Source organism: Alexandromys fortis, unplaced genomic scaffold (assembly GCF_014885135.2).
Source record: "Alexandromys fortis isolate MF-2015 unplaced genomic scaffold, M_Fortis_MF-2015_v1.1 scaffold_218, whole genome shotgun sequence".
In the NCBI taxonomy this organism is placed as follows: Eukaryota; Metazoa; Chordata; class Mammalia; order Rodentia; family Cricetidae; genus Alexandromys; species Alexandromys fortis.
In genome coordinates, this window is record NW_026068112.1 from 918877 (window position 1) to 932528 (window position 13652).

Sequence of the window (13652 nt, forward strand, 5' to 3'; positions counted from 1 at the left end):
TGGCCTGTGTAGGCACCAGACATGCACATGGCACACAGACATACATGTAGATAAAACACTATATATATAAAACAAATAATTCAAATGTATAATATTTAATTTTTGTTTCTTTTCTTTTCAAGACAGAGTTCTCTGTGTAGCCTTGTCTATCCTGGACTCTATCTGTAGACCAGGCTGGCCTTGAATTCAGAGATCCACCTGCCTCTACCTCCTGAGTGCTGGAATTAAAAGCATGCACCACCACCGACTAAATTTAAAAATATTTTAAACAAGAGTGCAGGACAATGAATGTTCAGTAGCTGTGAACTCTTTGTCATGGGATAACAGTACTTTGTGGAAAATGGAAAAACAGGTTGTGCTAATCCACTCCTCTAGCACAGCGGTTCTCAACCTGTGGGTCCCAACCCCTTTGAAGTTGAAATACCCTCCTATGCGTCGTCTAAGACCATTGGAAAACACAGGTGCTTACATTACAATTCACAACAGTAGCAAGATTACAGTTATGAAGTAGCAATGAAAATAATCTCACCACAACATGAGGAACTGTATTAAAGGGCTGCAGTACTAGGGAGGTTGAGAACCACTGGTCTAGCAGCGACACATCCTAAAATCTGTTACTAAAGCGCTGCACAAGACCATAACGCCATCTCTGGGAGGCAGGGACAGGAGGATCTTGAATCTCAGGCCAGCATATGCTACACGAGACTGGTTTGTTTTTCTTAAAAAGAAAACAAAACTTTGACCAGGAGTTTAGTTCATGGTCTATCTCAGGTTCATAGTGAGTTTAGCCTTATCTAGTTGAGGCTCTATCTCAAAAATAAAAAAAAAATTAAAACAATGTAAAGAAACCTGATCTTTGAAGGCTTAGGTACGCACGTCACTGCTGTGATCCTCCTGCCTCTGCCTCTCAAGTGCTGGGACCTCGGGAACACATCACCGTGTCCAGCTTCATGGCAGTTTTAAATACTGAGATATCTTCTTGGGTGCACTTAATCCCAGAAATGTATAGTTTTCATGATACAGTAAGTACTTAATAAATGCTGCCTCGTACCATATCCAATGTGAGTGTGGATACAATGTCATTTATTAAATTGTAAATGAGATACTTTATTTCAAGTGCAAAGAAGGGAAAGAACATACATTTCTTATATCATGCAAATATGTCAGAGAATTATGAACAGGTTTGTGAATCTCGGCACTGGAGACAGGGACTTGGGGAGGTCACTCCAGCCTGCTGGAGACCTCCACTGTTTATCTACACAGTATCAGCTCCCAGACAGCAGAACCCAGTGAGTCGGGACCAGATCTTAGCCTCAGAGATGACAACTCTCAGAGAACGGGGTGGAGAGAGGGGAGAGAGGGACAGTTACAGAGATGTCACCAGGAGCACGCTCACTTCAGCAGTGCTTTCTCAACTCCCTTCCAAATACACCGCTACATGGCACCATCGAAGAAGGAACAGGAGAACCGGACGTCTAGGCTGACTGGATCACATCTTGGGGAAACTGGCCAGGTTGGTAATGCCACAGGCGTTGTTTTTATTCCGAGCCAAGAGAATATATCCTTTGTTTCCCCAGCTTTCTCCCCAGCTGTAAAACCAATCGAGAAAAATACTTAGCATCTTATCTATATAGTCCTTAAAACACTCACTATATTTTACTAGGCACTGATAATATACAAAAAATGAGCAAGTTGGTTTTTTTTTTTTTTTTTTTTTTTTAGTTTTTGAGACAGGGTTCCTATGTAGCTTTGGAGCCTATCCTGGACCTAGCTCTTATAAACCATGCAGGCCTCGAACTCAGAGATCTGCCTGCTTCTGCCTCCTGAGTGCTGAGATTAAAGGCTTGCGCCACCACTGCCCAGCTAGAATGCCAATGTGGTTTTTTTTTTTTTTTGTTTGTTTGTTTGTTTTGAGACAGAGTTTCTCTGTGTAACCCTGGCTGTCCTGGAACTCACTGTGTAGACCAGGCTGATCTCGAACTCACAGAGATCGGCCTGTTTCTGCCTCCCGAGTGCTGGGATTAAGGCGTGAGCCACCAGCACTGGCTGGGTTTTATTTTTAAGGGCGCTATCTCCATTATGTTAACTGCTGTGGGAGAACTATTCCTGGGACAGACCCTGGAGTAGCCCAGCACTAGCATGCAAGCATCAGACTCAGCTCTCTGTTCCTGACTGTGGCTGGGATGTGATAGCAGCCTCAGCTCCTGCTGCCGAGACGCCGCTGCCACGACTCCAGTGCCCTGAGACCGAGAGGTGAGCCTTGTCTTCCTTAACTGACTTAGTCAGAATCCTCTACCACAGCAAACAAAGAAACTAAACCAAGGTCTTACAGATAATTGAGATGGCTGAGTATGGTGGCGCATGGCTTTAATCCCAGCACCCAGGAGGCAGAGGCAGGAGGATCTCAGTGAGTTCTGTCCTAGCGTGGTCTGCACAGCAAGTTCAGGAAGCCTGTCTCCAGAGGAGGAGGAGAGATGAGGAAGAGGTGGTATTTAAGGCAGAACCTGAAGGATGAACAGACTTGGCGTCTGCAGGGATGGGAGGAGGTAAAGGATGTAAAACTGAGGACAGATGGGAAAGGGAGATGTGTTATGACAACGTGGCTAAAGCCAAGGTATAAAGCAAATTCAAGTGGGAGACAGACCTGAGGAGGTGAATTAAGATAACGTTGAAGAGCTTGGGGCCATATTGAGCTCAAAGCTAACCTGAGCCATAGGAGACCCTGTCTCAAAAAAATCAAAATCCATCGGCCAACCAAACACAGCATTAGGCTGAGCGGCCTTTACTGTCATCTAGTTGCTTAGCTTTACTTTACTTTACATTTGGAGTAGAATCTGGCGGGCCGGAGAGAGCGCTGGGAAAGAAGTGCTCTCTGTCTGACTTCGTCAGCAGTCTTCCTGATGGGTTGTACCAGCACGGACACAGGGTCTGCCCCGTTGTCTGTGTGCACAAGGAGCAGCTGAGCAGTGTATACTTTGGACATTCTTGTCCACCCATCGCACGGTAAGGTTTGTGGTTATGAACCTGAAGGAAATACTGGGGAGCTGGAGGGGAGGCTCAGTGTTACAGAGGGGACAGAGGGACGGCAGTGCCGTTACCTGTTTTTAATTATCCAGTGCTTGTTTCCCTTTTGCACGCCGTAGCCCACCACCAACACTGCATGGTTCACATTCTCACGGTCGCAATTTTCATCATAGTACACACCTACGAAACAAATCGGGGATGAGACCCTGGGTGGTCCCAGTCAGGGTTTACACTGAGAACCAGACTTAGCAGATGGCACCGGGACCACGCCCACATCCTAGAAGGGGGGACTCCATAGGAAGAGGCTCTCTCTCACCTCTGCTGTAAAACTGGAAAGATGTCAAGCTCGCATCAACTGACACAGAGATAGGCCCCACCCGAGCCACTGCTCTCTTCAGGGCCTTCTCGTTCCCCACAGGAATCTCTCGGTACCCTCTGCATTTAGCTGCCTTTGCCGTTGGGTTGTACATACAACTTTGATCCTGGAACGAAAATCAAAGGTGAAGAGGACTGTAGCAATCGACTGGCAATAAGCTGGTAAGAAAGCAAACCAACGTGAGTGGCAATGGACCAGCTTTTGGGTCTTACCATTTTAGAAAACTATGAAAAGAAGCCAGGTTTGGTGATGCACACTGGTAAACCCAGCAATCAAGAGGCAGAGGCAGGAGGATTGCCATGAGTTCAAAGCCAGCCTGGGCTACAGTAGGATCCTGCCTCAAAAACGAAAAACAACAAACAAACAAACAAACAAAAAGGTGAGGAAGAAAGGTCCAGTGGCTTCCTGCTTTCTCACAAAAATCAGCTCCACAAGAAAAGAGACTTGTTTCTCCTGGCCACTGCGCTGTCTCTCCACAAGAGAAGAGACTGTTTCTCCTGGCCGCTGCTCTGTCTCTCCACAAGAGAAGAGACTATTTCTCCTGGCCGCTGCTCTGTCTCTCCAGCCCTTGCCATCAGTATCTTCTTCTTCTTGAAACTGTGTAGCAAGCTAGCCTTGAACTCACTACATAGTTATATAGTGATGACCCTAAACTCCTGACCCTCTCTGGCCTCTGTCTCCATGTGCTGGTATTACAAGCATGCCCTACCTCTCCCACTCTGAGAGACAGTTTTTACTAATGCAGGATATGGGAACATTTTTCAAATAAAAGTTTTGTTTTTTTTAAAAAAATGCAAATTATCTTCTGCCTGGACAGTACATGTAAGGCTCACGGTGCAGGAAGGTACCAGCTGCTCCTTGGGGAGTTTGTCAACACCAAGTCCAGCTGGAGAGATGGCCTTGATCGCTGTACACAACTCAACAATGCTAGTATGGGCAAAAGAATTTAAGCTAAATCTTACGTTTTTATCAGAGACAGAAATAAGTACATAACATGACATGAAAATAAATTAACAGCTAAGTAATTTAACTTCTGATCTTTCAGAACCACGCAAGCTTTGCAGGCCTCACTGACAACACGAGGTCTGTCAAGGAGATGCGCTTTTTATGGCAGCTCTCCTACATACTAGACCTTGAGCGCACTAAGGTAGGCTCTGTAAGAGCACATACCTAACACCAACATTACTGCCAGCATTTGATGTCTAAGGTGACATGACCTACTGCCTCAATTTCTCAAAACCTGTTTGTTCCCTGACACATGAATCTGGTGTTAAACTTCTCAGATCAACAAGACACCACTGTGTGGCAACATTCCTGTGAGCACAGCACGATACAGAGGATCTCAAATTCAGGCTAAGCCTTGGCATTGCATGATCTCCTCCCCCCATAGAGGAGCTCATGTAGCTCAGGCTGGCTACATTCACATTCACCATGTAGTTTAGGATGATCTTGAACTCCTAACCCTTGTGTCCCTGATGTGGGAGTGTCTTCTATTTATCTGTTGCTTTCATTGGTCAATTAATAAAGAAAACTGCTTGGCCTGATAGGGCAGAATTTAGATAGGTGGAGTAGACCGAACAGAATGCTGGGAGGAAGAAGGCAGTAAGACAGACGCTATAGCTCTCCTCTCCAAGATGGACGCAGGTTAAGATCCTTTCCAGTAAGCTACCACCTCGTGGTGCTACACAGATTATTAGAAATGGGTTAATCAAGATGTGAGAGTTAGTCAGTAAGAGGCTAGAGCTAATGAGCCAAGCAGTGTTTAAAAGAATACAGTTTCCGAGTCATCCAGTGGCCGGGCCTGCAGCTCCTACAACATGTCCCAACCCCAGGTGCTGGATTACAGGCATGCCCCCGGGCTCTCATCCTCAGTCTAAAAGAAGAAACATAGATGGCCAGGGACATGGCAGTGAATCAGTGGGACTTCGTATATACTGCAGGCAAACAATTGGACATTATAGAGTAAATTTTAAGACACAGACACCTTCAAGCCCAGGTGACTCTGTTCCAAGGTAACAGCGTATTATAAAAGTCTTACATGAACACATGGGAGGAAAGGCTGTGCCAGACAAGCAGGCTTGGTGGGTACATCTTGTTTGGTGAGATGGCTTAGTAGGTAAAACTTTGCCGAATAAGCCTGATAACTAGAGTTTGATGCCCAGGGCCCATGGTGGAAGGAGAGAATCCAGGGAGTTTTTCTCTGGGCTTCACATGCACAAGAAAGCGCAAGCCCACCTGCACATACTGACATGCACGGTCCACACAAATACACATAGTAATATGTTTTATAAAATCTTGGTTTTTGCTACAGACTGCAGTATGAATTGGAGCATGTTGTAATAGCTCCTTAAAAATCAAGGATAAGCCAGCCTTTTAAGGAAATACGCTGAGCACATACTTTAGCAGATAGTCGCCAACATCTGTATCACTGGAACTTGCTCCTCTCTCAGAGGTCCGCATCACAGCTTATCTACATTAGAAACTCCGGGGGACTGGTGAGATGTTCAAAGTTTTTCTACATTATGGAAATTTTGGCTTTCTATGGCCATTTTATTAAGAAAGCAGGATAGCCATATGTGGGACCCAGGCCTGTGATCCCAGCACTTGAAAGCTCAAGGCAAGAGGAGTTCAGAGCCATCCTCAGCTACATAGTAAGTTCAAGGCCAACATGGACTACCTGAGATCTTGTCTCAAAAAAGGGGGCACCCTAGGATACCTAGTTGTGACTAGCTTGGGATACACAGTAAAATATCGTCTCAAAATTAAAAAATAAAAAGAGAGAAAGGGAGAGGGAGAGGAAGAAAGGAAGGAAGGAAAGAAAGAGAGAAAGAAAGGAGAAGAGAGAAGAAAAGGAAGGAAAGAAAAGGCAGCAGTACAGTAACAGGAAACAAGGTCGTGCTGGAGGAAGAGTCAGCACAGGGCTCCACCCTGCGGTGGGCAGAGTCTCACCTGCCCCACGTATGGATAAGCATCTTCAGAGTCAATGCCCCCGTTCGTCTGCACGTAGCGGAAGGCAGTGGTCATATAGCCGCCCCCACAGCCATAGTTCTCAGACACACAATCCACAAGGTTCTGAGGACTCAGATTTAAGAGTTTGCCAGTCTTCTTCTTGAGCTGGCCCTCCAGGGCACCCGCAGAGCTAAAAGCCCAACAGGAACCACAGTCACCCTGAGAGACACACAGAAAAACTGTCAGTCGTCACTTCTCACACAGGGTGCATCTTCCTAGCAGCCTAAAAACATCCACACGCTAAGAATTCAAGCACAAGCGCAGCCTTCTTTGTGAGGCCTTGTTATCTCCTACTGATAACAACTGTGATCACTGCTTCTAAGGCTATGGACCTTCTCCTGGATTCTAACCCTGACTCCACACTAGTTAAGTGACCTTAAGTGACCTTGAGAGGCAGAGGGAAGAGTACCAGGAGTTCAAGATCAGTCTCAGCCTGAGTGGAGTGGAGGCCAGCCTGGGCAACTCGAGATCTTGTCTCAAAAGAAGAGGAAACGGGAGTGATAGCTTATGAATTGACTCTTGTGAGCACTGAGAGACTTCATTTACATGGAAATCGTAGGAACTCCTTGTGTACAGTAATCTCAGAAATCGTCAGCTAGTCAGCTAGTAGTGTTTGCTCTCCTGGATCGTAGAATTTTCTACTCTTTAAGACTGAGAATTTCCTGAGGAGGAAGTCTTGAATCTTTACCAGCTGGACTTGTTTGGCTCTAGGAGAGGGGTGGTGTTTGCTGAATGAGTGTTAAATCAATTATTCCCCTTACTGATGACATAGCCCTGTACTGTTAAGGTCCTAGGAAAACTGAGATTCTCCTGAAGATAAGAACCTAACACTGTAAAAACCTTTTTTGGGGAAAGATTTTCTATGTCCTAGTAATTACAATTTCAGAATTTATTTTGCACAAATATTTCTACTTGAGCAGGAAAATATATGTGCAACGTGCTTGTTGTAACACACCAAGTTCTTTGAAGTAGAAAAATCCTAAATATACAAAATAGCTATATTCTTGTAGCATGAGATATACCACACTGCAGGCCAGACTCACACACAAGAAAGCACCTGATTTTTGACCGGAGTAACATATCCTTTCTTTCGATAGTCGATGGCGTCGGGGGCTCTGCCCTCCCACTCTGGGATGTAGAGAGTGTCATTACTGTGGGACTGAGAGGGTGGTGGTAATCTGAGTCCTGTCATCTTCCGAACCACTTCCTCACTGGTCTGAGACAAGGGAGGAGGTCAAGCATTAGCAGAGATGGGGGTGGTGGGGGTGGTGGGGAGACAGTGGGTGGGCCTGGATCTGAGGGCAACTCACCATGTCTCCCAAGTGATTCATGGCCAGTTCATATGTATGAACACCAAGAGAGGCCTCAAGATTATGGATGGAAATATGCTTCAGGTTTTTTTCCCAAATTAAACGCCGAGAGATTTCATCTACCTAAATAGAAGAGTCAATAGACTATGGTCATAGTCTGTGTGCAGTTATCTAAGCAGGCTTAGGAGAAAGGATGCACCATAACCAGAAAGTCTGGTCTAGCTGGGAACAATGGACTCTTATGAGTACACACATGAAAATGAACGCAAAGTTCTCGAGAGACAATAGAATACTAAGACTACTATGAGAAGCATTCCCACATACACACCACACAGCCACGTCTGTGGTGCACAATACTGGACTCGTGCTATTCCTGAGCCACCCCTCCAGCTAATACATCTGTGCAGTAGATAGAGGGGCTGAGCACATAAGCCAAAGTCAGCTGGAGTTAGGAAATAGGGACTGCTTGCTGGGGTGAAGCCCTCTATTTGATTGAAGCAGAGGCCTCAGGTCCCAGCCCTCCTACATGTTCCCCTTGCAGGACCAGGCACCTTGTTGTTATACTGCTTCTTGTGGGTCTTCTTCCATAGCTCCCACTGGGTATCCAGCATTTCCTCAGGGTAGAGAGCAAAGCTCAACACGGGTAGCAGTAGAAACTTGAATACCCACATCCTGTCAAAGAAATAATTAGGGCAGATTTCCATTGGCAGGAGGTTCACAGGTCTAGCCAGACTGTGGGTGTGGAGATGACGGCAGACACATTACCAGGAAGGTGGCTTTTAACTTTTTGGGAGCTTTAGAAATAAGTTCTTAAAATTACAGAAAATTACACACACATGTATTAATCCTAAGGGATTCATAAGCCCAAAAGAAACCACACACACACACACTTCTTGATTTTCTTGCTTTGAAAGTCTTGGCTATCCCTGAGCTCATTATGTTGGCCAAGATGGTTCTGAATTCAAAGATCTGCTCCCCTTCCACCCTGTGCTGGGATTAAAGGCCTGAGCTACTATGCCCGACCCAAGAATTGCTTCTTTCGAATTACAAGGCTGGCAAACTTGGCCGTATGTGGAAAATAGACAAGGAATTGCAGGTAATTTTCATGATAAGCAGTAATGGGCAAAGTTGGGGGAGTGTACCAAAACATCTGCTTTCAATTATTGCAATTCAAGATGTCCCACCAACACTGCACACACGGCAACTAGAATGGGTAACGGGAAAGGCTCAGCACCGGTCTTCTCCAGTATCCCCATGCACATGCAGAGAATGTGGTTAGAGACAGAGTCCTAGCTCAGGTATGCTTCGTGCTTTGTTGATGGCATCCTTTCTATCCTGCCAGGAGAGAACAGGACTGATGCGACAGCATTTATCTATGGCCTGTTCTCTGTGCCTTCATTTGCCGTATTCATTTCTTCTTTCCTCACTCTCCCTCTTTTGGCAGGAAACGGCCCTAATCTTAACCAGATGCCATGGGTTTTCTTTTTTCTTTTTTTCCAGAGACGTGGCTGTTTCACAGGACAAAAGCCTCAGATGCATAAGTGGAAAATGCAGGACAGACGGACAATATTCTGTAATAACCAAGGTCACAGTTCACAGCTTTTTAGGAATTTGCTCTGGCTTCATTAACTTCTTGCGTTGGCTTAACTGCACACACTTAATTTAAAAACCATTCCCTGTCTCCAATACAAATACAATTTGTGCAACACTGACTACACTTTTATGTGCTCTCTGCAAAGCAACATAATATTCAGCAGAACATTTAGTGACTGGAATGTTACAGGCTTGGACGTGGCTGTTAACTATTCCTCTTCCTCAGGAGTCAGTTAACCCTTTAATTAAGCAGAACTCCAGAAAAAAATCCACTTTGGAGGCAAGCTCACAATCCTCCTTCGCTTTTACCAACAACCACATATTCACTCATACACAGAATCCTAAAGATTTCCAGACAGATTTCATTAAGCCAGAAAATGAACTAAGAAGGATTATGTTTTTTATTCAGGGAACTTGTTATTTGATCCCCAGCTCACTATATCTTTCTCTTCTTAAGAGAACCTAACTGGTAGGAATAAGAAACTAAAAGATCCAGAAGTTAAAAACATTAAAAAAACATTACCTGTGGTTGAGAATCTGTTGTCTAGGCTCCTTTCAGACAGGAAGTGTGGCTACTGTGAGCAGAAGACTAAGGGTGCTAGATTTATCCATCAGGATTGCGGAAGTCAACTCCAGCGGTGGCTGGAAAATTTGGATAAGGGAGGGAGGCAGGGATAGGATGAGAAAGGGGGGTTAGGGTGGAAGGATGGACACGCATTTGCACAATGTTCCTGAGAGCTGCTAAATGTTCTGCTTCATCTGACTGTCTTTGGGGGGAAGATAAGACAGCACATTATTCAAACTGAGGCTTTGGAGAAGAAATGAAAGGACACAGCCCTTGCTGTCTCCATCCTTCCTCAAATGTCTTCTTGGAGAATTCCATCTTTTTCTACCCTTGCAGTCATGGACCAACCCCCTTCCCCTGAACCATTTTCAACTTTATGTCAGATCTTCTGAGATGACAGCAGGCACTGAGCAGTGTGTGAGCACACACGGAGGGGAAGGGGGCACCAAAGGCTAGACAAGAGTAGTATGTGGCATATAAGGCTCCAATTTAAACATTTTAAAAAATTTGTGACTCTTGGCTAGTATTACTGCTTCTGGGAGGGAGCAGCTGCTCTAACCCACATGGCTGTGCAGAAAGTCAGTGTGAAATGGGGTAGGAGCAGTCAGGAAGTTGAGTGCGTGTGTGGTGCACACATTAAGAAGCTGAAGTAAAATCAAAGCTGGCTGTGGGCACACCTTTAACCCTGGCACAGGTTCTCTGTGAGGTCAGGTCAGGCCAGGCCAGTCTACAGAGTGAGTCTGAAGCCAGCCAGGGTTATACAGCGAGATGCTGTCTCTAAATAAATAAGAGCAGACTCACAAGTTCAAGCCCACCCTAGATCCTGTCGAAAACTGAAAAGTTAAAAAAAGAGGAACATAACTCAGTGGTGGTGTGCTTGCCAAACAGTATGAGGCCCAGGGCTCAGCGGCCAACACAGCACTAAGAGCAAAAGCAACCCAATGTAGCACCTAATTATTTACAACACCGGAATCAGCATTATCAGGCTGACGGACACACATGTGACTCTACCGTCAAACTCAGATGGGAGGATCGGATGAGCACTGCATCTCAATTATTAAAACCCCCAACTAGACCCGGTCACAAGACCTTCTCCAAATGCTTCCCCAAAACCCATGCATGTGGCAGATCATAAGACTCTAGCTCAGCCAACCATAACCCTAAACTCCATTTCTTTCCATAAACAGATGTGAGAAATTAGAAAATGAGGGATCCTGGAATAAAAAGGATATTACCACAAATCTAGATTCCATTTCAAGCTGGATTCCTCACGTAGACCCCAATTCCAGAGCCCAGATTTGCCTTTGGATTTCAAGGCAAACCATGAAAGTAGAGGGAGCCCAGATCCATATTCAAACAGTTTATCATGACAATTCCCTCATTTCTCTAACCACCTTCTAATTGGGAGGACATACGGGGGAAAAGACACCCAGATGTCCCCCAGTGGCTTCAAGTTCCAAGAGCTCTTCCCAGCAACTTCTAAGAGACTAGACAGCCCCCACTCCCAGAGTGTGACTACTGACATTACTCACAATGTGTCAGGATCAGGAGGTAAGTGAGGAACAGGGGGCTGAGTGATCAGGGCCCTATGATCTCTAATTCCCGAAATCAACTCAACTATGCTTTATGCTTATGTGTCTGGAGCCCAATTAGGGATTCTTTTAGCGCATGTCTGTTATTTATGAGCTGGAAGGGGATAATGAAGCCGCAAACAACATCACACAACACAATAAACTTTATAAAAGAAAAATACTTTGTTTTAAAATCTTTGCTACATGTCATTATTTTTGCCACTGTAAGGCTTAGCACAGATGGCTAACAAGAAAAAACAATCAAAAATAAAACCCTGAAGGAAAAGCAGAACAAAACCCTCAGAGTAGCTTCTCCCTCCCGCCCATTCTTCAAAAGCCCTGTAATAACTGTACATTATATAGTTCAGATCACATTTAAAAACAAGCTGATTATTAAAAAACAAATATTTCATTGGAAACTCAACTTTTTGGTTCTGTAAATTGTGATATAAATATATATGATACTGTATGTGTGCATATAGAATAAAAAAATAGCCTCCTTTTCCACTCTATTGCCTGGCACCAGACTGGAGAGAAACGGAGGGAAACTTAGTACACAACAATTCCCCAGCCTCGCCATGAGCCTCTCCATCCAGGCTCCTTACCCTATGAATACACTTAATACATCTTTTCTGTGTTAGTTTAATCTTTCACTTATATACTGACAGGAGTCAGTAAAAAGAAGGAAGAAAAAGGCTACTGATACGTGAGACGCACCTGAGGACAGGAAAGGGTGAAGGCAGTAGCTTGTATCTGCGTTTCTATGGCTGTGATTATCAAGTGACCCTGTGTGGATATGAGTCCGGACTCAACAACACATCGACTCACATTTATTCCAAAGCAAAGCCCAAATCCAGGTTTGGAGAGGGAGCAAAGGGCAGACTTCAGGAAGACCTACCTACACGTGCTTCTGACAACAGGAAGGAGAGGCTAGTGTGTAGCAGGGCTTTCTATTTGGTTTATACCCTCATCACTCAGATAGCTGATCCAAGAAGTTGAGCTTCCATGCGGAAATAACCTCTCCAGAACACGTGTGACTCTGACAGAAAAATGCAGCATTAACTTATGGGCAAGTCTGAGATTTCTGACAGTGTTTATCTTGCCAGCCTATTTTGATCTGCAGATCTTCCACATAAATTGAGAGCACCAAAGAGGAGCAATCCAGCTTGATCATTAATGTGTTCTGTATAAACATTGGCCTAAAGTTCCATTTTGGCTGGGCATCGGTTTAAGTGCAGCAAAGACTTAATTTAAATACTCTTTGGCTGCAATACTAAACACAAAAATACCTGGAAAAATTACCTTTTTAGGACTCTTTGAAGACCAAGCAAAAAGACAAAGAACATCTGGGACAAACTTTGCATATACTCCCTAACAGGGAGGAAGAACACGACAGAGGGGCTCAGATACACACACACACACACACACACACACACACACACACACACACACTCTCTCTCTCTCTCTCTCTCTCTCTCTCTCTCTCTCTCTCTCTCTCTCTCTCTCTCTCTCTCTCTCATGTTCCTTTCCAGAGGATTGTTCACCTCCTAAAGCTCCACATATACCTATGAATTTTCATGATCCTTGGTTATGAGGATGTTTCTTTCTCCTGTCCTCCATTCTATTCAGAGTTTGTATTCAAAACAAGCCACAGTCTCCAAGGCAATTAGTGCTGTCAGGTTCTTCTATTCTGCCCCTTGACTCGGGCAAACATCACTTCTAAGACACTTCTGGTAAGAAGACGTAAGGACAGGACTTCCAACCTCACCTGTCTTCAGATTTTCAGAGGACCCTAAAAGCCTGGGAATTCATTTCATTTCTTCCATAAATGTTACTTCAGAGTCAAGGGGTGAAGGGAGGTACATATCAGGGGTGAGGGAAGGGAAGGGAGAGGAACTTTTATTCTGTTTACAAAAGATTTGCTTTTAAAAACAAACAGTGATTTCCCCCGCCCTTATCCTCACCCCAATAGTTCTATTCTGAAAAGGGGGGAAACATAGTTAGATCAGGAAATTCTTCATTGTTGTAGCTGTTGCTCTGGTCTCCCAGCATGGACAACATTTCCTAATGAAGAAAAAGATTAGATTTGGGTCACACACCCTTACTTTTATTGTGTCCCCTCAACATTCCCTGCCCATCATTCTTGACCTGCAGAAGCCTCGGCTCACAGCCTTTTTCCTAGTCCTTTCTCCATCTTCCTCCTA

The 13652-nt window shown here is 44.7% G+C and overlaps 2 protein-coding genes across 8 annotated transcripts in view; both read right to left on the reverse strand.

Annotated features, from left to right (window-relative positions):
- Positions 1-1051: 1051 nt before the first annotated feature.
- Positions 1052-11471, reverse strand: Ctsk (cathepsin K). 2 transcript variants are annotated; one of them, XM_050124591.1, is made up of 8 exons: positions 9836-11471; positions 8271-8391; positions 7720-7842; positions 7467-7625; positions 6350-6568; positions 3341-3506; positions 3099-3204; positions 1052-1589 (listed from the first exon to the last, which is right to left on the reverse strand). In XM_050124591.1, the coding sequence occupies exons 2-8, from the start codon at positions 8388-8390 to the stop codon at positions 1490-1492; spliced, it is 993 nt and encodes a 330-aa protein (XP_049980548.1). In that variant the 5' UTR covers position 8391; positions 9836-11471; the 3' UTR covers positions 1052-1489. The 2 variants fall into 2 exon arrangements, with proteins under 2 accessions (XP_049980548.1, XP_049980547.1); XM_050124590.1 differs by lacking the exon at positions 9836-11471 and having other exon boundaries at positions 8271-9800.
- A 136-nt stretch (positions 11472-11607) lies between these two features.
- Positions 11608-13652, reverse strand: part of Arnt (aryl hydrocarbon receptor nuclear translocator) — a 69826-nt gene continuing 67781 nt past the window's right edge. For all 6 annotated transcript variants that reach the window (XM_050124588.1, XM_050124584.1, XM_050124589.1 and 3 more), the window contains one exon: positions 11608-13512. In XM_050124588.1, the coding sequence (XP_049980545.1) occupies positions 13423-13512 (90 nt within the window). In that variant the 3' untranslated portion in view covers positions 11608-13422. The remainder of the gene's footprint in view (positions 13513-13652) is intronic.